Below are 23,526 nucleotides of genomic sequence, written 5' to 3' on the forward strand. Positions count from 1 at the left end.
TTTCAATCATATGGCAAATAGCATCAATCCCATAAAAATAACACGTCATCCGTCGAAAATAACAGTCCTTTATTATTGTAATACAAAAATAGATCCAAACATTCAATCCCCCAAAACTCTTAGGTAACATAGTCCAAGCAGATGCCCCCTGATTCGACACTCTCCAAATCCAATACAGTAACGAAGGAGGGTCATACCACAAGAAATCGGTGCCCCAAGCTCACGGAGTCATCCCCTCACAATGTAGGAATCTGAAAATCTAAATTTTTTTTTTTAACAAACAGCTTCACAAAATACGCAGTAAAAAATATATATACATCATATGTCTTTGGCATCATTACTATGACATCATACATAAAATAGGGGATTATAATCAAGATTAAGCCCCCTAGGGTGGATGGTATCCAACTCATGGATCCATCCCGCCTCAAGGAGCTTCAATTGTCTCTCGCGATCTCCACCTCTAACATTATCAGGCACTGAATCTATGATTTTATAGTGTACCTGACTAACTGTATGGCCAGCCTCTCCGAAGTGTTTTGGAACTGGCAGATCAATCTTGACAGTCCTAATTGTGCTTTTTTGACCTGATAACCTCTTTTTTTATTTCATTCATAGTCTCGCCAACATAGTAAAGACCACACGGGCATATAATCACATAGACCACAAACGATGAATGACAAGAATAATGCCTATTGATTTTATATACTCTACCCGTGTGTGGATGGGTAAAACTATCACCTCGAAGTAGATTGTTGCAATTCACACAATTTAAACAGGCAAAATTGCCATTTCTCAATGGAGACAGAAGACGTTGACCATCCACAATGTCACTGGTCATCATATTATGCACAAGTGTATCCTTGAGGTTCTGCCCTTGACGATATGCCATCATGGGTGGTTTGTTGAACTCAGCAATAGCTGGATGGCATTGTGTCAACAGAAACCAATGCCTGTTAATAATTTTCTTAACCTGACCACTCACCACCCCATACGTCGACACAAAAGGAATCCTCTCAGATTCCGATTTTTTTCTCACCATGTACAAACAAGTCAGGCCTGTTTGTATCCCAAGCTTTCACCTTATATTGCTCCACCAATTCTTGAGGATACCTCCTGCGTCTGAATTTCTCACACATAGCAGTCAGGCGAGGCTCCACCCATTCCTCATCAATAGAGATAAGCGAGCGTACTCGGATAAGCACTACTCGCTCGAGTAATTGGCTTTATCCGAGTATCGCTGTGCTCGTCCCTGAAGATTCGGGTGCCGCTGCGGCTGACAGGTGAGTCACAGTGGAGAGCGGGCGGGAGAGAGGGAGAGAAAGATCTTACCTCCGTTCCTCCCCGCTCTCCCCTGCAGCTCCCCGCTCCGTGCCGGCACCCGAATCTTTAGACCGAGCACAGCGATACTCGGATAAATCCAATTACTCGAGCGAGTAGTGCTTATCCGAGTACGCTCGCTCATCTCTACTCATCAACAATACACCTGACCCGGAGTAACTGGCTCCAAGGTAAAGAGCGTACTGTGTCCAGTGGATGATGACTATTAAAATGAAGCAGGTTGTTTTGGTGTATAAATCAGTTTTGAACGTATTGGCTTCCTTGCGCACCAACACATCCAAAAACTGAACGGAATGTGGTGAATATGTCAACATAAATTTCAAGTTGGGTACCAGACCATTGATCTCTTGATGGAATGCGCGGAGTTTGTATTCCGTGCCGTTCCAAATGAAGAAGACATCGTCAATGTACTTCCACCACACCTGGACTTTGGTCCAGGGGGGGAGATACACAGACGATGTTCCTCAACATACCGCATGAACAGGTTGGTGTAGGTTGGGGCCACATTGGACCCCATCGCCGTACCCGGTTTCTGGCGGTATAAGACATTGTTGTAGAAACTATTGTAAAATTACAATGCAGTATCATAGTTAGTAATGTCATCACGAACTCCACACATCAATTAGACAAATCAGACTGTACAAGATATTCCCTGGTGGCGTACAAACCATAATCATGTGCGATATTGGTGGACAGTGAAGTGACATCAAATGACCCTATTAGGGACCCTTCAGATGGCGTAACATCACCTAATTTTCTCAAGAAATCTGATGTGTCTTGTATATAGGAATGCGCTTCAGTGGCAAACCCCCTCCCAGAAATGATAGGCCGGCCTGGGGGAGCCCTAAGATCCTTGTGGATCTTGGGCAAGGTGTAAAGAATAGGCACCACCGGATGTGTTGGTAATAAAAATTTGTGTAGCTGCCTATCTATAATCCCTAGTTCCATCGCTTCATGTAGTGTTTCCTTTAGCTGTTTAACATAATGCTCCATTGGATTATTACGCAAGGGTCCATATACATCTGTATTATAGCTGAGCAAGTATTTCATTATGATACATGACTGTATCCATGACAGCAACCGCCCCACCCTTGTCTGCCATTCAAATTGTTGCGGTTTTATCCTGACTTAAGGCTCTTATAGTTAACAACTCTATGGCACTTAAGTTTTTTTATGAGGAATTTTTATATTTTTGCTTTCTCAACTTCACAATATCACGCATAACCAAACTGGAGTAGGTGGCTCCCTATGGGGAGAGATGGCCACAGCGGAATGTAGGCAATGAAGCCGCTTCAAAACCCGTGCTGGCCGCCCGAATTCGAAGCAGCATTTCTGCCGCAGAAATCTCGTGGTGTTTCCGTGCGGTCCCGCTCCGGTCATTCTGTGAGATTTCCACAGGATTTACACCCCGTGTGAACCCAGCCTTCAGATGCCTTTACACAGGCCGTACACGCTACGGAATCTTTAGGTTGGGTTCTCACATGCCGGAATCCTGCCGGAAATCTCGTGGTTTTTGGAGCTGCGGGTTTTGGAGTGGCTTGGCCGCACGCTTTTCCGTTGTGACCGGCGCTCCCATAGAGGAGAGCGCGGCTGCAACTTAAAAAAAGAAATTGACATGCTGCAGCCGGGGAATCCGGACCGCAGCGCCGACTTTGCCGCAACAGATTGGCCGCCCCGCGTGGACAAGATTTTTGACAAATCTCGTCCACATGGCTGGCTAACCGCGGGATTAGTGGCCACAGGCAGGTTTGCCGCAGCGAAATTCTGGACGGAATTTCTGCGGCAAATCCGCCCTGTATAAACCCAGCCCTAGGTTCCTCTGATGCAGCTTATCTGTATTCTGTACTATCAGATAGGATTCCTGCTCTGCATCCAGCGCCTCCCCGTCATGCAAGACAGGAGCGACTTTGAGATTGAAGGCCTGGAATTCAAGGTAAGAAGATTTTTTATTCTCCACATTTTCAATAATGCAGAAGCTTTGTATGTTGTTATAATTTGTTTAGTATATAGTTCTGTGTAGGACGTACTCCCAACACGGTGTACATTTACTCTCCTCGCTCTGCTGCCCAGAATTACTATATCCATTACTGTCCTCGGCTCCTTCTGACGCCATGATAATTCGGCGGGTTGCCCTGCATATCCATCAGTGAACCACATTGGTACTGCCACCCTGGGCTCCCCCTGGAGTCTTAAAGCCACACTGCATGTGAATGATAAATAATAAATGCAAGGCATTGGTTGGATGTTGGCCAAGATAGATGAGCCCACTAACCACTTCACGGTTCCTTGCGTCGTAGTGGGTCCCTACACTAATATAAATGCATCACAGAAGGGGAAATAAAAAATTAATTAAATATTAAATTAAAAACAAACAATTTCTGTGATTGTTTTTAATTTTTTATTTCCCCTTCTGTGATGCATTTATATTAGTGTAGGGATCCACTACAACGCAAGGAACCGTGAAGTGGTTATTGGGCTCATCTATCTTGGCCAGCATTCAACCAATGCCTTGCATTTATTATTTATCATTCACATGCAGTGTGGCTTTAAGACTCCAGGGGGAGCCCAGGGTGGCAGTACCAATGTGGTTCACTGATGGAAGAAGTGCAGGGCAACCCGCCGAATTATCATGGCGTCATTAATAGGTTGCTGGTCTGCATGGTGAACTACATATATCAGAATGGTCTGGCACCTTGTATCCACTATGTGTGGGAGTGTACACCAAGCATCCACCCCCCTCATTATCAAGAGGCAGTGTGAGTGGTTGTCTTATCGGTGCCCTCACAGGTGTTATTGGCTCCCTCATTTGGTAGTCAGCTACCTGCATGGTGAGAGGAGGATGCATCTATATGCACTCCTCAGTCAGTAAGTAACGGCCATTTTCTGTGATTGTTTTGAACTTTATAAATAGAACCAATCAGAGCACAGCTTTCACTTTCAAAACTGTTCTGGAAAATAAGCTGAGTTCTGATTGGTCATTATAAATGGCGAGGACAATTTTTTTGGGTTACAGTACTGTGTGCAGAAGACTTCTTATCCTCCTACTGACTGCCAGCACACATCTGGTCCTAACCCACATCTATCAGATTACGACTATATTGTTAGTCACTCATCAGACAATCCTGTCTTGAGTTAGGAGCTCAAGTGCCAACACAAGAGAATAAATATAGTAAGGTGACCAGATTTTTCCAGGGTCAAAGCGGGATAGAGGGGTGTGGTCAGGGGGCGGGGCTTATCATAACGTGTGATTTTACCTCCGTCGTTATAAAATGTATATATATGTTACAATGAGCCATTTAAAAAAAGACGGAGCAAATTCTGCTACATTTCTGCATCCAAAAAACAGTCAAAACTCGTATCGTTAGTGAGGATTTTGACTGGAAATCAGCTGTGTACCCGCAGCTCATTTCTTACTATGTGGCACTCTCCCTCTGCCGAAGGCTTCTTCTATCAGTGCTCCCCGGCTTCCGGCTCCCAGTGACCTGTAGTGGGGTCACCGGACCAGTGGCGCTGGGAACTGGAAGCTGAGGAGCGCTGACAGCATTAAGCCTACAGAGGAGGTGAGGGAGAGCGCCGCATTGTTTGAAATTGGCTGCGGGTACACAGCTGATTTCCAATCAAAATTCACACAAGTGGTACAGAATGCAGGTTTTTGGATGCAGACCAAAAAACGTGTAACATACCGTAAGTCAGCTTGAGGTACGCTGCTATGTGCAGGGCGGCCTCAGTAGTAACAGAGTCCACAATACTGGCCCCAATAGTTAGTGTCCCCCCGCAGTGGCCTCAATAGTAATAGTGTGTGTGTCCCCCCCCCCCCCCCCCCCCCGTGGCCTCAGTAGTAATACCGACCCCCACAGTGGCCGCAGTAGTAATAGTGTCCCCTATATCGTCCCTAGTAATAATAGTGTCCCCCCACAGTGGCCTCAGTAGTAATAGTGACCCCCACAATGGCCCTAGTAGTAATAGTGTCCCCTATATTGGTCTCAGTAGTAATAGTGCCCCCCACAGTGTCCTCAGTAGTAATAGTGTCACCCACAGTAGCTCCAGTAGTAATAGTGTTCCCTATATCATCCCTAGTAATAATAGTGTCCTCCACAGTGGCCTATATTGGTCTTAGTAGTAATAGTGACCCCTACAGTGGTGCCAGTAGTAATAGTGACCCCCACAGTAGCCTCCGTAGTAATAGTGACCCCGACAGTAGCCTCAGTAGTAATAGTGACCCCCCACAGTAGTTTCAGTAGTAATAGTGACCCCCACAGTGGCTTCAGTGCGAATACTATTACTACTAGGGCTGATATAGGAGGCACTATTACTAACAGTGCCCCCTATATCGTCCACAGTAGTAACAGTGACCCTCACAGTAGCTCCAGTACTAATAGAATTCCCCCTGAAACTCAAATACTTACCCTCCTTCTCGTCTTCCGAGTGTTCCGCGCTGCTCTAGTCGGAAGTGTGTGCGCGTGCAGCAGCCGCTTTCTCCCCTGACCTTTTCTCTTGTGGAGCTAAGTAGAAGAGGTCAGAGGAAGAAAATCCCAGTTGCACACACTGCCGTCATTGGTAACGAGAAGTCCCAAAAGCTTGACAAATGGCTGTCCTGCTGTCGGAAAGCAGGACAAAGCAGAACTCTGCCGCCTAAATCTGGATGTCTGGTCACCTTAAATATAAATACTACAACGACACAATCACAAGACGTCACATGCATCAAAAGTGCCCTGATATCCACTGATTATGGAGAGGACGAGGGTGATGTCAGCTGCTGTAACTCCCAGCAAAAAATGGTAATAGAGTCTGTCCATGTGATTCTTGGTCGCTCCCCATCCACCAGAGCCTCTGTGTGCAGCACTGATGGGGGTCCTTAGTAGAGAGCCCCCTTTATGTCCTGACATGGCATGCGGATGGGAATTTGGGGCTCTTCTTCAGATGTTGTCTTAGATATTACATATATATTATTTCTTAGTTTGCCTCCACGATGATATGAGCTGCGGGCCGCGTCCACACTAGATGTTTTTGCTATAGTCTACATCATTTGTGTCAGATCTTACATCTCATTATTTCTTTTTTTGAGCAGTTTCTGTCAGGTAATCAACTCCATTACAAAAGTGAAAGAACCAAAGAGCTGGACACGGTTCTGGGGGACCTCCACTGTGAGATAAAAGGTCAGACACCTGATCAGCACTTACAGGGTGTTGGTAGTTGCAGAATATTTGGGACACTTTGTATTTATTTAGTCTAATAAGGATTCAATTTTAGGCCGGTGTCACACAGGTGTAAGTGCATTTCCGCAATTGGTGTTTCATATTTATGTGCTTATGTTTGTTTTACTGTACTTTTTGCGCGCACAAATGCAAAAAAAATGCAACCATGCTCCTATTCATTGAAGTGGGCAATTAATTTAAAGGGGTTGTCCCGCGCCGAAACAGGTTTTTTTTTTTGGCGCGAGACAAACCCAATGCATGGGTAAAAAAAAAAAAAAAAAAAGGTTTATTACTTACCCGAATCCCCGCGCTGCGGCGACTTCTTCCTTACCTTACTAAGATGGCCGCCGGGATCTTCACCCACGATGCACCGCGGGTCTTCTCCCATGGTGCACCGTGGGCTCTGTGCGGTCCATTGCCGATTCCAGCCTCCTGATTGGCTGGAATCGGCACACGTGACGGGGCGGACCTACGAGGACCAGCTCTCCGGCACGAGCGGCCCCATTCAGCAGGGAGAAGACCGGACTGCGCAAGCTCGTCTAATTAGACGGCACCATGGCGACGGGGACGCCAGCAACGGAACAGGTAAGTGAATAACTTCTGTATGGCTCATAATTAATGCACGATGTATATTACAAAGTGCATTAATATGGCCATACAGAAGTGTATAACCCCACTTGCTGTCGCGGGACAACCCCTTTAAGGAGTTCAATAAGTGCTCTTTCCCTGTGTAAATGCACACGAACATAGAGGGCATCGTGTATTGGTTTGCACAAGCAAAATGTATGTGCAAAATATGCTTATGTGAACAAGCCCATTGAAATCAATGGGTTCTATTCACTGCCTGTTTTGTGCGCTAATGTTTTAGGCTTAATACACTTGTGTGAAGCTGGCCTTACATTTAGCCTATACTGCCCCTTGTGCTCCATTCTTCTTCATACTGTTTGTAGACTACTGATACCATTTCGAGGCTGCTCACATGTTCTTACTAATCCACGTACTTGTCCCTTTCTGAGTAGAAAGGTACAATTCCTGTATAGATATTAAAGGGGTTGTCCCGCGCCGAAACTGTTTTTTTTTTTTTTCAAACCCCCCCCCCCCCCCCCCCCCCGTTCGGCGCGAGACAACCCCGATGCAGGGACTTAAAACCGCTTACCTGAATCCCCGCGCTCCGGTGACTTCTTACTTACCGGTTGAAGATGGCCGCCGGGATCTTCTCCCTCGGTGGACCGCAGGGCTTCTGTGCGGTCCATTGCCGATTCCAGCCTCCTGATTGGCTGGAATCGGCACGTGACGGGGCGGAGCTACACGGAGCTGATCTCCGGCACGAGCGGCCCCATTGAGAAAAGAAGAAGACCCGGACTGTGCAAGCGCGTCTAATTTGGAGCTTAGACGCTGAAAATTAGACGGCTCCATGGAAACGAGGACGCTAGCAACGGAGCAGGTAAGTGAAAAATTTCTTATAACTTCTGTATGGCTCATAATTAATGCACAATGTACATTACAAAGTGCATTAATATGGCCATACAGAAGTGTATACCCCCACTTGCTTTCGCGGGACAACCCCTTTAACTACAGTTGCAGTTAAGGTTATCCCCCACCCACATTCCAAATCAGGTTTATTTGCCAAATTTACAAACTTTTAGCTGTTTGCATAAAAAAAGAATCAATCAAGAACATTTTAAAGGGAACCTGTCACCGTCTTTTTGCAGTCCTCACTGAGAACAGTATAAGATAGTACCAGTCACATTGATTACAGTGATATGTCTGCTGCCTGTACCTGTGCAGTACTTTAGGAGAAACGTGCACTTTATTTGTAGCAGCCATAACAGAGATCTGCTATTAGTCCATATTCATGAGCTGTAGGCTAGCTAGGCCCACCCGCCCTCCAGCCAATGATTGGAAGCTCGATCTCTATGCACAGTAACAGACAAGATAGTTGTCAATCAGTGGCTGGCAGGCGGGGTGGGCAGGACTAGGCTGCAGCTCATGGATATCCAGGACAACTTCAGGTAGTTCTCTATGCAGTTATATGTCTCCTGTGTGGATCTGTGCAGTATGCAATCTGTGTGACTATCACTACCTTATATTGCTCAGTGAGGGGTGCACAAAGATGGTGACAGAGTCTCTTTAAATAGCTCAGCACAATTATATAGCAAGCAGTTTCTCCAAATTCACCACAAAATGTATTTTTCTCGTCCATGTCATTGGGGGACCCAGGAGACTTTGGGGTATAGATGCTGCCACTAGGAGGCGGACACTAAGTCCAGTGTCCCTATTTTTCTTGGCAACAATAGCAAGGAAGCTAGTCAGGTCCTGAAGCCTGCAGTCCCACAGCTCATAGCCCGTCAGTACACCTGGCAGCGTTTAGCACCTCTGCATGTCTCCAAATGCCCTGCGCCTCCAAGTAAGCACTCTCCCTGACACACTCAGTTCCTACCGGTTCTGATTGCGGTGAACATGCTGCTTAATGTTTTTGACATGCTCTTTGTCATCCACAACACTCTTGTGGAACCAAGCTCTTAGCAAGTAGACCACTGGTCGGATACCGGCACATTGTTGGCTTACTTGCAAGCCCTATCTTTGTTAGATCGCTAATTTACAATACATGTATACTGTTTACAATACATTATATGTCTTAGCAAGTTCTGCCATTAAAAAATACAACTTGTCCCGCAACAAACAAGCCCTCAGATATGGTATATAGAGAAAGTAAAAAGCTATGGCTCCTGGAATGCGATGGTGGAAAAAACAGAAAGATTGGCTGGCCATTAATATGCAAACAGTCTTTGTCACTAAGGGGGGGGGGGGGTTAAAGTTTATGAATTTGGCAGTCAAATCTAACTTGTAGTGGGGATTGAATAATTTTGTACAAAAAAATACATAAAAGGTTGAGTAACTTGGTAATATATTATATTACTTCCTAATCCTAAATGACATCATCTGTTATACTCCAGAGCTGCACTCACTATTCTGCTGGTGAAGTCACTGTATACATACATTACCAATCCTGTACTGATCCTCAGTTACAGAGTAGTCAGTGTTTTGGTTTCCCCACAGATCATGAGACGATGATAATGCATCAGCTGCAGTCGTTGATTTTGGAGAAGTCAGCTGTTTTATATGATGTGACTCAGTATGTCGGGCAGCTGGATGCTCTTCTTGCAATGGCAGTCACTGCGCGTGAGAATGGATATGTTCGCCCACATTATACTGCTAACAATATCATTAATATAAAGGAGGGCAGGTGAGGAAGGGCAGAGGTTTTTTTCCCATGTTTTCATCTACAAGTGACAGGTTCTTGACTTTATACTTCTGCTTCTCTCCCAGACATCCTCTTATGGTATTTTGCTCTGGAACATTTGTCTCAAATCCAACAATGACTCAAGAAAAAGAGAAGAGGATCAAAATTTTGACAGGACCCAACTCATGTGGGAAGAGTGTATACCTAAAGCAGGTACTGAGCACAGGGCGGATAGTAGAGAAAATTGCACCTTTCATTAAAGGGGTTGTCTCGCGAAAGCAAGTGGGGTTAAGCACTTTGTAATATACATCGTGCATTAAATATGAGCCATACAGAAGTTATTCACTTACCTTCCCTGCGCTGGCGTCCCCGTCTCCATGGCTCCGTCTAACTTCAGCGTCTAATCGCTCGATTAGATGCGCTTGCGCAGAAGGGTCTTCTGCCTTCGGGTCTGTCCGGCAGCAGCGGCGTTCTGGCTCCGCCCCTTCTACGTGTCATCACGTAGCTCCGCCCCATCACGTGTGCCGATTCCAGCCTCCTGATTGGCTGAAATCGGCACACGTGACGGGGCGGAGCTATGCGATGACGCATAGAAGGGGCGGAGCCAGAACACCGCTCGTGCCACACCGAGCCGAAGGCAAAAGACCCTTCTGCGCAAGCGCGTCTAATCGGGCGATTAGACGCTGAAGTTAGACGGAGCCATGGAGACGGGGACGCCAGCGCAGGGAAGGTAAGTGAATAACTTCTGTATGGCTCATATTTAATGCACGATGTATATTACAAAGTGCATTAATATGGCCATACAGAAGTGCTTAACCCTACTTGCTTTCGCGAGACAACCCCTTTAACTATCAGCATTCCCCCACGCTGATCACTCGCGCTGTGTCACATTTAAAGGAGTTTACTGCTCACTGAGTCGACACTCGCTAGGGTATATATGTGAGGGTGGATGGTAGTTCGGGAGAGCAGGATGAGCAGGCAGCTAGCTGGGTGACGGAAGAGGGAAGAGAACCAGGGGGGCTAGTCCTAAACTGGCGCACCCCAACAAGTTTACAAAGTTGGCAGATGAGGGGAGTGCCATTACAGGGTTAGCAATGCTGCATCATGACATGCCCTCTGAATGCCAGGGAGATTACTGCTTCAGTAAGAAGGAGTAGGGGAGCACAGGGCAGGCTAGACAGGTCCTAGTGGTGAGGGACTCAGTTATTAGGGGGACAGACAGGGCAATCTGTCACAAAGACCAGCATCATCGAACAGTGTGTCTTCCTGGCAATCGAGTTAGACACATCGGGAATCAGGTTGACAAATGACTGGGAGGGGCTGGTGAGGATCTAGCGGTCATGGTACACATTGTTACTAATGACAAAGTTAGAGGTCAATGGAGGTCCTTTAAAAATGATTTCAGGGACCTAAGATCCAAGCTTAGGGCGAGGGCCTCCAAGGTAGTTTTCTGGGAAATACCACCTGTACCATGAGCCGCACCAGAAGGGCAACGGGATACAAGGGAGGTAAACAAGTGGCTCCGGAGTTTGTGTAGGAAGGAGGGCTTTGGGTTCCTGGAAAACTGGGCTGACTTTGCTGTCAGCTACAGGCTCTACCTTAGGGACGGGCTGCATCTCAATGGGGAGGGGGCAGCTGTACTGGGGAGAAGATGGCTAGAAGGCTGGAGGAGTGTTTAAACTAGGGACCGAGGGGAGGGCTAAAAGAGCAATAGGGGGGAAGACAGTGTAGACAGTGACCTGGGACCAAGGAATGGGAATGAGGGTTGAGCAAGGGGAGGGGTTAGTACAGTTAGAATTGACAGAACAGCTAATAGGACCGTAAGTAGCATAATGAGTGTATATAATAACGCCAACCATATAAATTTCATGGCAACAAATGCAAAAAGTCTGATCAGTAAAGTGGGTGAGCTCGAAGCGAGAATGTCTGATGATAAGTGGGATTGGGTGGTTACAATCTCTTCATAAGAGACTGTGGGAACCAGAAAGGGGGAGGGGTATGTCTGTATGCTAAATCCTACTTATTGCCGAGGCTACAAGATGATATAGTTGCAGGAGGTGAACACGTGAAATCTCTGTGGGTAGAAATACCGGGAGGGAAAAATAACAAAATCCTGATAGGGGTTTTCTATAAGCCACCAAAAATAACAAGAAACTGAAAACTTATTACTAAGACAAATAGTAAAGGTGTCAAATTGCAATGAAGTAATTATTATGGGAGACTTTAATTATCTGGATATAATAGGGGAAGACAAAACCTGCGAATCTCACAAGGGTGATAAGTTCTAGCCAACTAGAGGGAGGGCCACTCTGGACTTATTATTAACCAACAAACCGGACAGAATCACAGGGTTGCAGTTTGAGGGACACTTGGGAAATAGTGACCACAATATAATTAATTTCCAGCTGTCATTCAATAGGAAGCCTTATCAGGGAGCGTAAAAAAAAACCTGAACTTTAGTAAAGCAAAATTCGATCATCTCAGAATTACTCTCGACAACATTAATTGGGACAACATCTTCGAAAGTAACAGGACAGGCGACAAATCGGAGAAGTTTAAAAATATCCTAATTACCTCACATGAGCAGTTCATACCCTTTAAAAATAAAATAACTACAAGTAGAAGGAAACCAATGTGGCTCAACAAGACTGTCTGGGGGGCAACAAGCGATAAAAAGAAAGCATTTAAATTGTTAAATAAGAAGGCAGTAAAGAAGCGTTAAAAACATACAGGGAAACAAACAAATTATGTAAGGGAAAGATCCAAACTGCCATGGAGGAGTCAGAGAGTCAGACTGCCAAAGAGAGCAAAAATAACCCTAAGCTGTTCTTCAGTTATATAAACTATAAAAGGATTTGCACTGAAAGCACTGGCCTTTTAACAAATAATGCAGGAGAAATCATAGAAGATGATGGGGGGGAAGGCAAATCTATTAAACAGTTTTTCTCAAGTGTATTCATGAACGAAAAAGAAATGTCACACACACATACTAAATATCATCTGCCTAACACTGGATGAAGTGCAGAGCCGACTATTAACATCGAAGAAATTGCCGGGCCCAGATGGAATACACCCAAGGGTTCTAAGGGAACTAAGTAACATGACAGACCGCCATTTCTTATATTTAGGGTCTCTATTGAGACCGGGCTTGTACCACTGGATTTGCGTATTGCCAATGCGGTTCCAATATACAAAAAGGGGTCAAGAAGGGAGCCTGGTAACTACAGGCCGGTAAATCTTACTTCAATAACTGGAAAAATATTCGAGGGGTTTCTGAGAGACGCCATCCTGGAATACCTCAAGGAAAACAACGGTGTTACTCATCGGCACGGGCTCATGAGGGGTCGATCATGTCAGACCAATTTAATCAACTTCTACGATGAAGTAAGCTCTAGGCTGGACCTGGGAGAGTCTATTGATCTCGTATATCTGGACTTCTCTAAAGCATTTGACACCGTGCCACATAATAGGCTGATATATAAAATGAAACAGCTCGGATTGGGTGAAAACGTGTGTATCTGGGTAAAGAATTGGCTCAGTAATAGAAAGCAGAGGGTGGTAATAAATGGTTCATACTCTGATTGGGCCACAGTTGCTAGCAGGGTGCCACAGGGTTCAGTATTAGGCCCAATTCTGTTCAATATATTCATCAATGACCTGATAGAGGGGCTGCACAGTAGAATATCAATATTTGCAGATGATATGAAATTATACAAGGTAATTAATGCAACAGAGGACAATGTACGGCTACAAACGGACCTAGATAAGCTGGGGGCTTGGGCAGAAAAATGGCAAATGAAGTTCAATGTTGATAAATGTAAACTTATGCACATGGGCAGGAGAAACGGATATCACCAATATACAGTAAATGGGGTACTGCTAGGGAAAATGGATATGGAAAAAGACCTGGGGGTACTAGTGGACTGTAGGCTTAACTGGAGCAATCAATGCCAGTAAGCTGCTGCAAAAGCAAATAGTCTTGGGGTGCATTAAAAGAGGTATAGGGGCGAGGGACGAGAACATTATCCTTCCACTATACAAGGCACTTGTCAGGCATCACATAGAATACTGCGCACAGTTCTGGTCACCGGTGCTCAGGAAAGATGTTGCAGTGCTTGAGAGGGTTCAAAGAACTGCAACTAAATTAATAAACGGAATGAGAGGACTGGAATATTCAGAGATTAAGGGGCGATCAAATAACTATGTATAAATACATTAGTGGACAATACAAGGATCTCTCCCATGATCTGTTTATAACCAGGACTGCAACGTTAACAAGACGGCATCCTCTATGTCTAGAGGAAAGCAGGTTTCATCACCAACACAGAAGGGTGTTCTTTACTGTAAGAGCAGTGAGACTGTGAAATTCTCTGCCTGGGGACATGTTGATGGCAAAATTGATAAAGAGGAGTGGACGTCTTTTTAGAGTGCTATGATATTACAAGATAAAGACATTAAATAATCGGCAAGATTGTTGAAGCGGGTCTTGGAGTCAGGTAGGAACTTTCAAAGGTTGAACCAGGGATTATTCTAACTGCTATTATGGAGTCGTGAAGAATTTTTTTCCACCAAGATTTGCTAAATTGGCCTCCACCTCATGTTTTTTTTTGCCTTCCTCTGGATCAACAAGAGGTTGAAATAGGCTGAACTAGATGGACATTGTCTTCTTTCAGCCTAACATACTATGTTACTCTGTGTTTATTGATAAATTCCGTAAAAGGAGAGCTACTGTAGCAGCTGCTGCCCATAGAAGTCTGTGGAGAGCGGAGGAGGAGCTGCTGTAGGTAGACAGCGGCAAAGAGATAAGTGTTTTATCTTACCCCACTGCTGGTATCAGGACCAGCGGCTCCTGGGGCCTCTGTGCCTGCACCGCTGGTCCAATCACTCGGGTGGCTGGGGTACGGCGCAAGGGAGCCCCGGTGTTGGTGACCTTCCCTGGCCATCGGGGTCCTGAACACTGGCTCCAGGCGCACTTTCATGCTCAGGGGGCAGCGCCTGGGTAATGGGGTTGCTGGAGATGCGGCGGATGCCGTCCCCGTTGCCATGACATCCTGATCAGCATGTTCTGCACTCACTGCTGGATATCTGGGTCTCTGTACTCGCTGCCTTATGTCTCGGTCTTGCTGCTGGCAGGCTCCCTGCCCCAATCAGCTACTGGAGCAGGAGTTCTGACATCTCAGTCAGTTTCCTCCTAACACTGCCAGTGTATGTTTGTCTCCAGGCTACACCCGTGTTATTGGATTGTATTTCTGGGTTTTGACCCACTTGCTTCGGACCTGACCTTGCCTTTGCCTGGCTCCTTGTACCTTGTCTCTCTTGTTGCCGACCCGGATAGCCTGACCTGCCTTTGTGTTTGTGTGTCTCCTGGTTTTGTCTGTGTGTCTGACTCCTGTCCCGCATCCCTAGTTACTGTAGGGATTGTCACCCAGTTATCGCCCTAGGGCTTAGTCTAGAGCGGCAAGTAGGTAGGGACAGGGGTTGCAGGAAGTTTTCAGGGACTCCTAGTTACCCGGACCCCAGTTCCCTGACAGCTGGATTTATAGGTATGCAGCTGAATACTGCTGTATAATGTCCTCCTCGCTGCTGTTAGTAATGAGAATGTGCTAAATAGACAGAGGGGGCAGGATCTCTTATATGGTCTGTGTATGCAGACATCAGCTCAGAGATAGAGAAGAGATCCTGCTCCCCTATGTGGGCAGTGTTTGGAGACATCGTAACATCAGTGTTCAGCCACTAGCTTAGGGAAGACTGAGCATGAGAGATAAAGCGTCCATAAGGAATAAACGGGGTAAATGCAGGTATGTTGTTTCTCATGTACACACACACAGCAGCTTATTCTGATGCCATCTGAAAAGCGCGGGTAAGCTTTAAAGGGAAATTTATTAAGACCCCCAATTCAAATGCTGTTCTTAATATAATCCCTACTGGCGCACAGTGCTACTAATGTATTCAGAGGCTCATGACTCTTCATATATTTGTTACCTATACAGAAATTTATGGTAACCATGAACTCTAGTAGATTTCTTGTATAATTTATGCCAGTTTCTCGGGTAAAGTATACATAAATTTGTTGCGCCAGAGGGCCACACTCGCAGGGCACGTCCTTTTCTTCTACATAGTGAAGTGAGCATGCATAGACTGCAGAAATAATCTCTTAGATGATGATTTAGCAAGTTAAAATAGGTCTAAGTGTATCACCAGACTAGAGGTACAGCATATATAGAAATGTAGATGTGGAGAGAGTTAATGCATTCATCATATATGTATCTCTATAATGTAGAATTCTGACTGCATTCATCGACCACTAGAGGGAGCTGCTGCATATGGATGCATACATTTAGTATTGAAATCAATGGAGACTGATTCGTGGCAGTATACATATATCTGGAGTGGACTCTGCCTAGATGTGGCTGCAGGTGGGCTTTATAAGAGTGCCACATCCTGCAGGGAAAGTGGTTCAGGGTCCATGGGCCCCATGCAGGTCTATGGTAAGTGTGACACTGTCTCCATTTAATCTCAGGTCGGGCTTATCGTCTACATGGCCATGATTGGAAGTTACGTCCCTGCCTCTTATGCTGAAATCGGACCCATCGATGCAATTTTTACCCGCTTACAGACACGTGAATCTGTTTCTCTTGGCTTGTCCACTTTCATGATTGACGTGAACCAGGTTTGTGGGTTTTACTTTTTATTTCTATGTTTAAAGAACGGCGCAAGAAACACAGATAAACAAGTTGCAGTTGCATTGGAGATGCAGATACAGACATTACTCAGGGGCTTCGCACTATGACTAACCAGTTTTTAGCCTCAGCAACTCTGCAAATAGCCTTGATTTGAAAATCACTGCCGTTTTGTGCATACAGCTCCTATGCAGACCCATGTGTCTGAGGCTGCATTTATACGGCCAAGTGTAACGCAGGAGTTCTGTGTGAGTGCGAGATGCACAGAACTCCTGCGCTACAATAACCTGTTATTTTCAATGGGTTGATGTACATGAGAAATTTTTCGCAGCATGCCCTATTTTCATGCGAGTCTCGCAATGTCTGTTGTCCCACACATCAACACACTGACATGTGCTATGCAATGCAAGTTGTGCCCGAGAAACGCGGGTGCAACTCGCTATCGTCTATGTAAATATGGCCTTAGGTTACAGACAAAATGTGTAGTTTGATCCTGCAATTATGTGTTAGCCTCCCACTAACTGTAGAGTAGTATGAAATGGAGCAGGGAGTGGCGGAGCGGGGGGGTAGCAGCGGGGAACAGGGGGGAGCCCTCTCTCTCTTCCTCTCCCCCCCACTCCCCGCTGCAACCCCCCACTCACCCACGGCGCCCCCCGAATCTTTTCGCCCGAGTACGGAAGTACTCGAAAATGCGCTCATGGTGAAAAAGGGGCGTGGCCAAGTACGCTCACTCATCTCTAATTAATTCCTAAAATAAAATGGTGGGGTCAAAATACTCCTGACCCCCCCTCAGTGAATATATTAAGGGGTACAGTTTTTAAAATGGGGTCTTTTCTGGGGGTATCTATAATTGTGAAATATTCTTCACAGAGGCGGAAAAAGTCTATATAATTATTTCAAAGATTGAGCATCACCATTGTGCATGGCCCATACGTGATCTGCCAATGGAGTTGATTCATGACGACGTATGTTGCCTACATGAGCTAGGATCCTGTGACGAAATTGCTGTTCTCTTCTAAGTTAAATTAGATGCTGGAATCTTTATATTTAGATCCAGCGCCTATAATCTCCACGCTTTATGTCCCAAGTGACATTATAGTTGAACAAACAGAGAGCCCGTATAGCCATCATACTTCATCACTGACATTTATCTGATGAATGTCAGTGGTTATCCTGTTAATCATCAGTGATTCCCTTGTCTTTAGTGTTTAGTTCGTTTGTCGGCCCATATATGTTTTTAAAGGATTACAATAAAGTTATTTTTAGTCTATATCTGTGAAGGGCTATCTAACATTTTGACACCCATGAGCCTTTGCAATCTTGGCTTGGTGCAAGAAAACAAAGTGTTCCTCAAAATGTCGATAAGTAATGTTAAATTTGTACGTCTCCTAAATGGTTTTAAAAAAAAAAACAAAGGTTTTCAAATTTGCGCCCAGTAAACAGATGGAAATATATATCTTAGCAAAAATTTGTACAGCATGTTTGTACATATTTGATATTATTACAGTTGAAAATGTGAAAAAATAACATTTTCCTAAATTTTCCCGATTTTGTCATTTGTAATAAATATCAGCAAATTCTATCGGTCTATTTTTTACCATGTAAATGAAGTACAAAATGTGGCAAAAAACCAATGTCAGAATCCCTGGATATGCAAAACCTTTATTGAGCTATTCTATGTTAAAGTGACACATGTCAGATTTTCAAAATTTGGCCTGGTCATTAAGGCGCAAACAGGCTTGGTCACTAAGGGGTTAATAACTCCTGCCATATATGCAAATCTGCCCTGTCACAGTAATGTTCGAAACCCAGGGGGAAGACTGCAGGGTCGACTTATTTCTAGCATCACGGATGCTGCACACGTGCAAAAAGGAGCCCAGTTCGCACCCAAAATGGCCTAGCACGTCCCAACCTACCTTGCTGCCACCACTGGCCTTTTATGACAGGTAGGCCTGCCACTTCAATTTTCATCAGCCGACACACAACATACTTCGGGGTTGTGGATTGCTTAGGCTGCCTGTTCACAGGCGATGATCCGCAGGCAATAAAACGCCCGTGGATCACGCTCTGTAAAGCTTTCCATAGGGTTGCAATGCTGTTTGTGAACCCTGTTGCATGGGCTGAAAAATGTATGTAGCAGAGCTATGTGATGTACATGTAGCAGAGCTGTGTGTGTGATGTGCATGTACCACAGCTGTGTGTGTGTAAATGTAGCAGAGCTGTGTGTGAAATGCATGTAGTACAACCATGTGTATGTGACGTGCATGTAGCAGAACTGTGTGTGTGTGTTACGTGCATGTAGCAGAGCTGTGTGTATGTGACGTACATGTAGTACAACCGTGTGTATGTGAAGTGCATGTAGCAGAACTGTGTGTGTGCGTGACGTGCATGTAGCAGTGCGCCACCAGAAACACTGGTGCTTTAACTTCCTAATAATTGCTAGTACAGTTAGTCCCCTACTTGCGAACAGGTTCCGTTCCAGTAACCTGTTTGCAAGTCCGAACAAATGGTGTATGTAGCGGGATCGCGGGTGGATGCCGCTCCATACAACGTCGGGTGCCGGCTGTTCTTACGGCGGACACCCGGCGGCAGCAGTTCCGACGAGCTGCACCGCTTGTCGGAACTGTTAAACTTTAAATACCGCTCTGACAGCGGTATTTAAAGTGTTAACAGTTCTGACGAGCGGCCCGTCGGAACTGCTGCCACCGGGTGCCCGCTGTAAGAAACAGCCTGCACCCGACGTTCAGGGGGCCCGTACAGCGTCCCACGATGAAATCACGGGACGCTGTGCGGTTGCTAGGCAGCCGGGGACCTCCTGAAAGGCCCCAGGGCTGCCTATGCAAAGTGCCCATCAAGCGCACGGCTTGATAGGCGCTCTGCATAGACAGCCCTAGGGCCTTTCAGAAGGCCCCCGGCTGCCCAGCAACCGCGATCTGACCGGACAGGCTTCTATCAGGCTTGATAGAAGCCTCTCCGCTCCCTGCACAGTATGATGTAATGCCATAGCATTACATCATACTGTGCAGGACAGATAGTTCGTATCTTGCGGAATTCGTAAGTCGAATGTTCGCAGGCAGGGGACGATCTGTAATTTCCTTAAAGGCACTCCAATTGGGAAACTATGGCTGCCATATTTCATATCATGAATTTAACTAGCTGTGGATACCAAACATGATATGCAATAGATGGTTGGCTTTGCAGGTATTCTGGGGTAACACAGTGATGGGAGTGGATGTACTGTGTCTGTGGTACACTCTCGGTTTCAAAAATATACTTACTGTTGAGCCTGGACCATCGAATGACCTATAATCCCTGTTATTGATTTTTTCTTTGTGCCATCTCATTGGAGTCAGTACTTCTGGAGGATGCGTATTGGAGGTAATGAGATCTCCTGAAAATGGCTAATTTCGTTCTCATTACAATAATGGGCTTCCTTGCTGGTCCCAAAAGGAGCATGTTGGATCAAATGCCCCTCTGGTACCAATGTGAAAAGCAGATGAATGAATACTGATGAGCTGTGCTAGCCAGGAAATGCACTTAACCCCTTAGTGACCACCCTATAGTGTCCTGCCTAAGTGGCCTTTAATCCCCAGGGACGTAAAAACATGCTCCCTCTGGGGATTAATGCCTCATGTCCACGGGCAAAATATGATTTAAGATCCGCAGCAGATCACCCGCATGCGGATCCGCATCCCATAGGGATGCATTGACCACCCGCGGGTAGATAAATACCCGCGGATGGTCAATAAAAGTGATTTAAAAAAAAATGGAGCATGAAAAAATCCAGACCATACGGCATTTTCGTGCGGGTCTCCCGCGGTGACGGCTCCCGCAGGCTTCTATTGAAGCCTATGGAAGCCGTCCGGATCTGCAGGAGACCAAAATCAGAATATCCTCACCTGCTCCGGATCTTCCCTTCTTTGTGGCTTCATCTTCTCTCCGTCGCGGCCGGATCTTTTTTCTTCGGGCCGGCGCATGCGCGCACCACGCAACCTACGTGCCGTGCACATCCGCCGGGCTGAAGAAAGAAGATCCGGCCGCGACGAAGGGAAGATCCGGAGCGGGCGAGAGGTGAGTCAATTCTTATTTTTAGCGCTCATGTCCGCGGGGCAGGAGGGACCCGCTACGGATTCTCCATGGAGAATCCGTAGCGGGCCTGATTTTCCCCGTGAACATGAGGCGTAAAGCCCTGCAGGCTGTGGTCAGTTCCCACAGGTAGCCGACAACCGGGAGCTGTCATGGGGGGCTGCGGGAAGTTTTAAAAGTTTAGCCTGACGAAGAGCCTGAGAGGTTCGCAAGCTCGCTATAACATCATGTATTTTTGTTAGCCATTAAAAGGTATCATATCTACAAGATTACGTGGTTTCTCTTGCTGGGAGCAATCACATTTCGCTAGAATCTATATAAACACATAAGCACATCATCGTTCAGTTTAGTTTTCCCACAACTCTCACACTGTTCCAACACAGATATGGCTACAAGAGGCTGCAAGCATCCAGCAGATACATGTTGGTATATTTGTGGGGAATTTATTAAAGCAAGAGGAAAAAAGTTCTCCATTTCATCATTAATTAAGATGTGTGAAGTGTACGAGGCATACTTTGGGCTGCCTGTTGGAGACCAGGACAAGTGATGGCCTCCACATTTCACATGTAAGAAAACTCTGGAAGGATGGTACAGAGGAGACGAGGGTGATGCGGTTTGGTGTTCCATGGATTTGGCAAGAGTACAAAACATGCATCCCCTTAGAAACTTGTGCAGATTTTGTGTGATATGGCAGAGAGCACTGTGGGGCCGGTGTAAAATACATCCTGCTATGGACAGAATCCCTTTAAGACTACTAAGGGGCTTCATTTGTTATTTTAGATGCATTGGAGCATTGAAGAGATTGGTTGGATGCAGCCTTTAACCCTTTCCAATCCAATGTCTGCCGTCTTCCTACATTCTGATTGAAGCTTGTACAGCTCCAATGTCAGAAGATGTCCGACAGGGTATTCTTACCATCTATTGCAGGTAACTGGCACCATTGTATAACAGCAAAAAGAGAAAGCCTTTTACAAAACCCTGAATCCAAAAATTGGATTGCAAAGGGTCAAAGGTACCTTTACACGGGCTGATAGTCAAATAGAGCGAATATGGGTGACTGTCACCCGTGTAAAGGGCACTGAGCCAGAAGTCACTAGTCATACGGTTTCTGCTTGCTGAAACAGAATGGCTACTGAGCGGCTTCTCACTCAGTGTAAGGAGGAGTTTCTCAATGTTTGAGTAAATGGAGGCGGGGGACCCGAGCAATCCCAGCACGCTTCACATCCATTCACTTGAACAGCCGTTGCTTCTGTGTAAAAGCAGAGGCGTGATAGTCACTGCGACAACTGTCAGGCGCTTGTGTGCCCATCAGTCATACCGTGTAAAGGTTCCTTAACAATATGATCTAACAGTTTATTAATGTTTCCTGTATGTAGGTGGCCAGTGCTGTGAATAACGCAACCAGGAACTCGCTTGTCTTAATAGATGAATTTGGTAAAGGAACCAATACGGTGAGGAGCGTCTCCAAGGGATATAAAGCCTCATAGATAACATGTGCTGTATGCAACAACTTAGGCGTGACTGCCACCTAGTGTGTATATAGTGCATGTGCAGAACAATAATAGAGGACAGGATGTACTGTGAATGTGTGTATATATGTTCTTCATACTCTTGTAGTATACAATCTGTGTGGATCTTTTCAGGTGGACGGACTATCCCTTTTAGCCGCCATTCTCAAACACTGGATACAGCAGGGCCCCTCCTGCCCCCATTCTTTCATCTCTACTAACTTTCACAGTCTGATTCAGTTGAAAATACTTCCAGAAAGTCCCGTGCTTCATTATCAGGTGAGATCTATAAAGACACAAGGCGGCAGAAGACAAGCCCATAATTATCAAGGAGGGGGATGCTGTAATCAGTTGGACCAGACGACTGATATTATTAAATAGGCCGTATTAAATAGACGACGTAAGCAATGAAGAACACAAGTCCCAAAGTAAAGGTAGAGACTATTATAATGACATGGAGGTAGAATCCCGCAGCATCACAGGGTAACATATATGGGAATGGATAATGTTAGACTGATCGGTGGAGGCCCCGGACACGTACGCCTTCATCTGTCCTTATAATTGGACCCTGACATCCATTCTCGTATAAGAGTAATGCAGAACCAACTGAACAATACCATGGAAAACTCAGCTGTAGGTCTCAGGAGGTGACTGCTCAGATAAAGGGGTCTTCTGTAATGAGAAAAAATGGCTGACTCCTCGAGGAGACTTCTCCTATCTAGTATAATGAAGTTATGCTCTGGAGCCTCTTATTGCCTTTACTGTTTGAACAGTTGGCTGAAAGTTGAATCCTGGCCGGCTGCTATGGACAACAGCCCCACTTCTTCCTTCCATCGGCTTTCATAACTCTCCCTTTATTCTGTGCAGACGTTTGAATGGTGTCTGGATGGCGAGGAGCTCGTCTTTTTCTACCAGCTCAAAGATGGGGTTTCTGAAGTGAGCCAGGCCGCCAGGGTGGCCTCCATGGCCGGTATGCCAGAAAAAATCATTAAGAGAGGAGTGCAGGTAAAATACTGTTTGACATAAAATCGCCACCCCACATAAATAACATTAAATTGGCAGCTCACTTCCTCCACCTCCAAACAGAGGTCACAGAGTATGCCCAGAACACACTCCTATAAAAGTCTAATGATGATAGACACAGCTCACCTCCTCCCCTCCCTGCACAGTGACCTTTGCACATGTCACAGAACATACCCTTCCTATAATATGGCTGGTGGGGACCTCCAGCAAGTGCTGCTGTCTCTCCATTCTAAGGATAGGCCATTTATGTAAAATATCCAAAAATCTGCACGTCAGGTTCCCTCTGACACTATATGCCCCTCCTTAGAAAAGAGGATGCTAGTTAGATGGCAGATGGGTTTTCTATGTCCCCTTGATGCTGCCTGATTACCTGGAAGCTCATGGAGGAGGGGAGTCACCATATATATTCATTAGCATAACTGTTTTTTAACCCTTCAAACACTTTATAG

General features: G+C 45.7%; 1 protein-coding gene across 1 annotated transcript in view; it reads left to right on the forward strand.

Moving 5' to 3' along the window:
- The window catches only part of MSH5 (mutS homolog 5), a 102,949-nt gene that overhangs the window by 75,967 nt on the left and 3,456 nt on the right, over positions 1–23,526 (forward strand). The window contains exons 15-22 of the mRNA XM_066582105.1: positions 3,194–3,274; positions 6,410–6,497; positions 9,597–9,783; positions 9,867–9,993; positions 16,301–16,450; positions 21,923–21,997; positions 22,190–22,333; positions 22,922–23,059. Coding sequence (XP_066438202.1) covers positions 3,194–3,274; positions 6,410–6,497; positions 9,597–9,783; positions 9,867–9,993; positions 16,301–16,450; positions 21,923–21,997; positions 22,190–22,333; positions 22,922–23,059 — 990 coding nt within the window. The remainder of the gene's footprint in view (positions 1–3,193; positions 3,275–6,409; positions 6,498–9,596; positions 9,784–9,866; positions 9,994–16,300; positions 16,451–21,922; positions 21,998–22,189; positions 22,334–22,921; positions 23,060–23,526) is intronic.

The sequence above is a fragment of the Eleutherodactylus coqui genome, chromosome 10 (assembly GCF_035609145.1).
Source record: "Eleutherodactylus coqui strain aEleCoq1 chromosome 10, aEleCoq1.hap1, whole genome shotgun sequence".
In the NCBI taxonomy this organism is placed as follows: Eukaryota; Metazoa; Chordata; class Amphibia; order Anura; family Eleutherodactylidae; genus Eleutherodactylus; species Eleutherodactylus coqui.